General features: G+C 39.2%; 1 protein-coding gene across 1 annotated transcript; it reads right to left on the bottom strand.

Annotated features, from left to right (window-relative positions):
• Positions 1–479: 479 nt before the first annotated feature.
• Positions 480–1,964, bottom strand: LOC116851590 (putative nuclease HARBI1). The gene is made up of 3 exons (XM_032831158.1): positions 1,794–1,964; positions 1,571–1,719; positions 480–564 (listed from the first exon to the last, which is right to left on the bottom strand). The coding sequence occupies exons 1-3, from the start codon at positions 1,962–1,964 to the stop codon at positions 480–482; spliced, it is 405 nt and encodes a 134-aa protein (XP_032687049.1).
• Between the last annotated feature and the right edge of the window lie 5,261 nt (positions 1,965–7,225).

Genomic DNA, 7,225 nt, shown 5'->3' with positions numbered 1-7,225 from the left:
ATATATATATATATATATATATATATATATATATATATATAATATATATAATTCCTTTTTAAAATCCTCAACAATAGCGGTCTCATATTTTGTTTTCCAAGTGTATTTCTTTGAACATTCAGTAGGCATCTGGGTTACCAAAAGGAAGATGTCTGTATCAGTCTTGCAGAATTTGATTCTGAATGCGCTGTGCTAGAGCCCGAGGACCTCGTATAATTTCATTTTCATCTGGCTCAATGCCTTGAATTTGTATACCTTCATTGATTCCAACTTCGTACAATTCATCATTAGGAAGGCGATGATGGAGTCGCATGTTATGCAGTACACCACACGCATTAACGATATATCCGGCAAATGCCGGATTGTACATACATCAATACACGTTAATATGAAAGACATCTCCACATGCTTTTGAAACAACCGAAAAACCGCTCGACCACATTTCTTGCTTTACATAAATCCATTGTGTACTGAAATTGTCAAGTTCTTTCAGGGTAGTTTGGCAAAGGTGTCATGAGCCGCGGTTCCAGCGGGTACCCAGCATCACCTAATGAGAAATGATCACTCTATGAAAATTTTTTTCAATATCATTATATAGTTTTTCATCGACATTTTTTTTTGCTCTGAAATATAATTTAGGATGTTTTAAAAGTCGAAAAGAAAATGTCAGTCCTAATATCATTTGCGAAAAAAATTTTTGTTCGAGTCCTTTAACAATTTAACGACTCTAATAAATATTTAAAATATAAGAACAGCTGTCATATTTTATCATCAAACATTGAAACAATTAATACGATATAGTAATAAATACAAAATCAGTTTATAATATTTATTACAATATGAGTTCATTTCCACATTTCATTTTTACTTGTATTAGGATATGTTAGGATTAAAAAAGATTCTTATTACGAAACTAGTTTTTTTTTTTTATAATGCTTGAAGCTCATTGTTTGTTTTTTATTTTATCTTACTAACTTTTACAATATGTGGTAATAAAATATTACAGTTGACAATGCATTTCAAACATGTGTCAGAGAAGTTGCAGATCTATATACAAGACCGACTACAATCCTGTTACAAATTTCAAATGCGAGAATAGATGTTCTATTTTTTGCTGCATATTCTAATAATTAGTAAGGTCTAACAATAAACAGAAAATAAGCCTCTAGCATGTTTAAGAAACGAAGCTAGTTAATAACAGATTATACATTTTTATCATCCAAGTATAACCAAGTAAGAATAAAAATAAAATATGGAGATAAACGCGGTATAATAATTTTTTTGTTTATTACTATATCGTATTAACTGTAATATTAACTGTACAATGATAACATATGACAGCTGTCCTCATATTTCATGTTTCAGAATAACTAAAATATTAACGAACTAGAACAACTTATTTTGCAAATATTTGTTCATACTAAGATATTTTTTTATATGACAGATAACATGCGTTGTAAAATTATCTATTACAAACACTATCGATAAATTTACACTACGTTTAATTTCACACATTTCGAATATTTAAAACTTTTTACTCTTTTTCCATTTCTGTGTCCATCACTGCTACATATCGATTAGCCACGTTCGACGCTCGCCTCGATCGTAGTGAAATTGCATGGCCCGGCGGATTGGAGAGTGACTCCATATAAAGGAATCGTTTCTTGCTCCTGGCCACCTTGCATTGATGTTGAGCAATTTCATGTCTGTATCTACTATCTAAAAGTAGATAAAATTATGTTAGAAACAGAGTCAAAATTTTCCATATGAAAATGCATCACACGTGAAGTTACAGCTTGCACATTCAACGAATGATTTCCATAGTGATTTACAAATGCCTCTTCATGTTCTCCTGGACCTAATATATTAATAAAGATACAATCAATTGCTCCAATTGTTCCTTCAAATGGCTGTGGCGCATTAGCAAATTTAGTACGTGCCACTTGGCGTGTTTCCGCAGTCATAGGAAATTGTATCCATCGGCGCAACAATCGCTGGTTAATCGAAACTGTCACTGCATAGAGACATCTACTAACTGTTGGTTGGCTTACGTTGAAGTTGAATTGATCCCCTGTTGGTCTTTGATAACTTCCATGCGCATAAAACTGAACTGCTATCAACACCTACAGAAAACATAGTACAATAAAAACAGTTTGAAGCTTCTATTAGTACGAGTGGGATTCAAGAAGTATTGACACGCAAGAATATAACTACCTGTCTAGGTATAACTTCCGGAATGGAGCCGTGTCTTGAATCAGCGATATGCCGACGTTTCGCAAACGTTGCAGTTTGCATCTCAGGGCTGAGAACTCTGATACTGAGCTCCCTTGGGTAAAGGTAGTCCTTATATGCCCCCCTCCCCCCCCCATTTGTGTAGATGGTGTTTAGGGAGTAGGGGACGAGGCTTGAATCCAGCCAATCAGCGTATTTTAATTGATCAGCTGGTCAATTAAAAAACCGGGAGGGCAGCATGCCAAATAGAGTTTACTTGCATACCTTTGTCTCGGTTGAGGTTGTTGGGATGTTTCAAAATTTCTAGACCTTCACGATGTTTTCTAGCAAAATAACTCTGTGAGGGAGCCAATCTGGTGGCTTTTTCATATTTTACGGAGTGTCCAGTCTCCATCCAGTGTTCAGCTAGGGCTGATTGAGTAAAGTGACCATACTTGGTACATCGCTGGTGTTCCTTGATTCGCGTACTGATCTTCCTCCCGGTTTCTCCTATATAAACTTCACCACAAGAGCAAGGGATCTTATATACACCTGAGGCATGTTTAAACACCTGTTTCTAGGCATGATTTCTGATCCTTCGGATTTGGGAGTAAATGGGAGAGCTTCCTATGAGGTTTGAAGATTACTTTGATTTTGTGTTTACCCAAAATCCTGCTGATAGGTTCTGTTATGCCCTGGAGATATGGAAGGACAGCCGTTTTTCTCTTTTCTCTCTCTTCATCTAGTGTGTCAGTGTTTTTAGGACTGACAATTCTGTTCTTCTGGTTTTTTATTATTTGCGAGATGTTCTTGCTGTTGTATCCATTTTTAGTTAAGGCTGTACTGAGGTGTTCTAGTTCTCCATTCAGAGAAGATGGTTCCGAAATTGTGAGCGCTCTGTAAACCAATGAACTTATGACAGAATTCTTTTGCGAGGGATGATGATGAGAGGTTGCATGTAGATATCGGTCCGTGTGTGTTGGTTTTCGGTAGACCTGGTGACCTAAGGTGCCATCTTGGTTCTTTTAGACTAGCACATCCAGGAAGGGTATTTTATTATTTTGTTCCACTTCCATTGTGAACTGAATACTGGGATGTTGTGAATTGAGAAACCCGAGAAACTGAGAAAGAGTTTCCCTGCCATGATTCCAAATTACGAAAGTATCGTCCACATACCGAAACCATGTGGATGGTTTCAGTGGTGCGTTCCTCAAAACTTTATTCTCAAAGTGTTCCATAAAGATTGCATCAATGGCCTCAAATCTGCATGAAAGCCTCAAATCTAATATAACTACCTGTATTTTAGAAGATATACCAGTAGAACGTTGGCGGATCAGATCAGGCTTTAATATATTTGTTAATTCCAGTGCAAGCTCTGGATTAATACGAAAAATATGCATTACTACACGTACAAAGTTAATGTATAGAAACCAAATTTTAAATAGACGACAAAGCTTACTTCTATTCCACTGCTTCAACAATTATTCAGTCTCCTACGAACCCGAACCGACGAGCGTAATCCGGAACGCGACGCATCGCGGTTACAGTCTTATCATTTATCTTCATTTTTTCTGTGTACTCTTCATTTCTTCTCGCACATTCTCTCCTTTCTGCCTTTCTTTCCTTCTCCTTTTCTTTTCCTTCTTCTTTTATCTCTTTATTATTTAATTTAGCTATAAAAAGTAAAAACGACACAAAGTTTTCAAGTTTTATATCGTTATATATTTTTGTGCATTCTCTGATATAATATTATATAATATTATCCTTGTTAACTTCATAGCTTTTTTTCAAAGTTATCCTTTTATTTATTCATTCTCTTATTCATATATTCCTCTTGTCTATCCATCTCGCTCTCTTATGGTTTTGTACCGTCTTATCATTTATCTTCATTTTTTCTGTGCCCTCTTTATTTCTTCTCGCACATTCTCTCCTTTTTCTATTTTTTTCTTCTCTTTTTCTTTTTCTTCCTTTTTTATCTCTTTATTATTTAATTTAGTTATGAAAAGTAAAAACGACACAAAGTATTTAAGTTTTACATCCTTATATATTTTTATGTATTCGCCGATACTTATCTGATTATCCTTAACTCCATAACTTTTCTTCAAATTATCACAGTAAACACACTTCGCAACTTTTACAACTATTATACATTAAAAATAACCTAACCTCATTATAACCCCATTCTCGTACACGCGAACTGTCACTTGACATCGCCGCGATGACAGCTACAAGTCGATAAATCGGGCTGTTCCGATATTCACTTCCAGTACTGAAAATATATAATTTATGTCATGTATACTGTAGATTTTCAGTATTAACAGTAATTTTGGAACGCAGCCTCGGTAATCGTAACACTCTCACTCCTGCCATCTAACGGAGAAACATAGTCAACGGACATTTCTGTGGTGAGCAGACGACGTTTCTGTAGTAAGGAGATGATGTTTCTTACGCGTAAATTCATGATTTCAGACTTTGAGCTAAGATAGCTTAGCTTCTGAAGCACATAAAGAAAAAGTAAAGACAGTTTTATGTAATGTAAACACAAGGAATCGATTAAGTTCCTCCAGAACTTCGTCAATTCAGCCGTTATAACCAAAATAAGAATCTAACTTACATTCAACTAAGCTGTCGCGTAATTATACACGGTAGGCCCGCGTTGTTTCGCGCTTGCACTTGGTTTCGCGACACTACCGTGTCGCTTGATACCGGGAATTGTTCATTTCAAAAGCCCGCGTAAAAGTTATGAAAACAAATTTTTTGCTTTAAGTTGTATGTATCTAATGTACCTAATTGTCACATATAGTTTTGGCGCCATCTATCAACCAGTTTGTTTACAGCTATTAGTTTTGTTAGTCGACCTCAAGTGTATTCTGCGATTTTTAAATTGAATAAAAATATTGAACAAAGAATTTGCATCGAATTTTGTATTGCCAACGAAATTTCTTGTGCTGAGTCGTTGAAAGTGTTCCGGTCGACCTTCAACATCTTCGACTGACGAAAACCGACAAAATGAAAGAAATGGTGATGGAAAATCAAGTCATTCAAGCTTAAAAGAGATGGCTTAGAATCTGGATATGTTTAACGAATCCGTTCGCATCATTTTAATTCATGTTTTGGGCATGAGACGCGTCGCGGTATGATTTGGATTTTGCATCACGATAATGCGCCATCCCATACATCGACCCTTATATGCGAATTTTTGACTAAAAACTCAACGAATATTATCGTTGAGTTTTCAATCATCAAGCATCGTATTCGTCAGATATGGTCCCGATTATTTGACTTTTTCCTGTTGCCCAAATTACCACTTCGTAGAAGACGTTTTGAATCTATTGAAGCCATGAAACAAAATTCGCAGAAGAAGCTGCAGACCATACCGGAAAATGCTTATAAGAACCCAGACAGCACCAATGTTCAAAATCGAGTCATAAGACGTCTTTAGGGCGTCTTTAAGGCATCTTTAAGACAATACCTGATAAACTTGTTTTAAAGGTGTCTTAAAGATGTCTTAAAGACGTCTTATGACCCGATTTTGGACATTGTGCTGTCTGGGAAATATTTCGAGGACAGTATTATTTGTTGGCATAAGTGTATCGCATCAAATGGGGTCTATTTTGAAGGCAACAAAATAAACTTGGATGATTAAACCAATATTTTGTGTTTTATTGAACAATTCCCGATATTTATTTGACAGAATGTACATAATATGAACTATAGTTTGTGACGTGATGATTAGTAAATATCGTCCGTCACTAGTAGACTATACTAAGGAAGCATTATGAGCTTCCCGGCTGCAGGCGGATGTCGCGTCCTAGCCGTAAGGCGTTTAGGACGCGAGCCTACGCAGCCCTCGAATCATTTTTTGTGTATAAATACGGTCATCGAGGTTGAGTCAGGTAGAAGAAGGCCACCATGAGGACTGCTGCCGCCGTGGGAGAGGAAGAGCTTGCGAGATGAACGGCCGGAGGACCTACTCCGCTTCCGTCAATAATATGACTCTATAGGGACCCACAGGGTGGGAAACTTAACACAGACCTGTTTCAGCAACATCCTGAACGTCGAGGCGAAGCTGCCGAAGTGGAGCGATCACAGGCTGTCGCCAGGAAGCCGCGAGGACGGATTGGATCGACACCGCGGACGAGCGGAGGATAGCTGCTGCCAGAGAAAAGCCGGCGGGCACATCCTCCGCGACCCGGAGCGTCCTCCGATCCGAGCGAGGACGCCGCAAGGCTCGTGGATCAACGTAAACAACGGCTGCCGCAAAGGAGCTTAAGCCAAGGTCGGACTGACAAGGAAGCTCCAAAGACTGACGTACCGAAAACAGCTGTCTAGAGTCAGAGATCGGGAAATGGGGGAAATATCCCGCCAATGAGCGCCCAAGAGCTGTCGGAAGCTGGTTTAAACACCAAAAATAAAACGGGACGACAACGACCGTTCGAGAGCTTTTGTCGCCAACCTCGCCAATAACACGGAATCTAGTGTGAAGGACGCGCTATCCGTAGAGCCGAGAACAGGAAGGCGAAGCATCGATGACTCGACCTTCGACTAGTAAGACCGCTGCGATATCCAGGGTCATTTTTGTGTGAGTCCGAAGGGACCGCCGAGGCCAGCTACCGACTGCCCCCGCTCCGCTAAAGTTTTGGTGAGTCCGTTCCAAAAGGGACGAAGACATTATTTTGGTGATTTTCGCGTTGCGGGGCGGGCGAGGCGTCGACGAGCGGGGACCCGGCCGTCCTCCTGGGCGAGGGCAAGGGCTCGCGTCCCTCCCGCACGTTGGGGACAAGCTCACGGGATCATTTCGACGTTCGTAAAATCGCCGAACATCCGCCGGTTGTACCGTCGACGCGGACACACCGCCGAACGCTTACGTGGCTGTCGTGACCTCCGCCGGTCACGACGCTAACTCGCGCTGCCGAATATCTCTGTCGCGATTGCGGAAAAAGACTCAGTTTGTTATCAAATCAACTTTGCTGCCGGTTAATAACAGTGTAAACTGCAACGAACAATAAACGTT

Source organism: Odontomachus brunneus, unplaced genomic scaffold, assembly GCF_010583005.1.
Source record: "Odontomachus brunneus isolate Ranch 3 - 2012 unplaced genomic scaffold, Obru_v1 Obru_scaffold_179, whole genome shotgun sequence".
NCBI classification, from domain to species: Eukaryota; Metazoa; Arthropoda; class Insecta; order Hymenoptera; family Formicidae; genus Odontomachus; species Odontomachus brunneus.
Note: the sequence above shows the minus strand (reverse complement) of the source record. Positions and strands in the feature narration are given on the sequence as shown.

Bases quoted from the DNA above. Each gene is read 5' to 3' on its own strand.
- LOC116851590 (XM_032831158.1), bottom strand. From the start codon at position 1,964: ATGACTGCGGAAACACGCCAAGTGGCACGTACTAAATTTGCTAATGCG. The intron at 1,720-1,793 runs GTAACTTCACGT...ATCTACTTTTAG, and splicing joins ATTCGTTGAATGTGCAAGCT to ATAGTAGATACAGACATGAA. The intron at 565-1,570 runs GTAGCAGTGATG...ATTTTCATAGAG, and splicing joins CGAACGTGGCTAATCGATAT to TGATCATTTCTCATTAGGTG.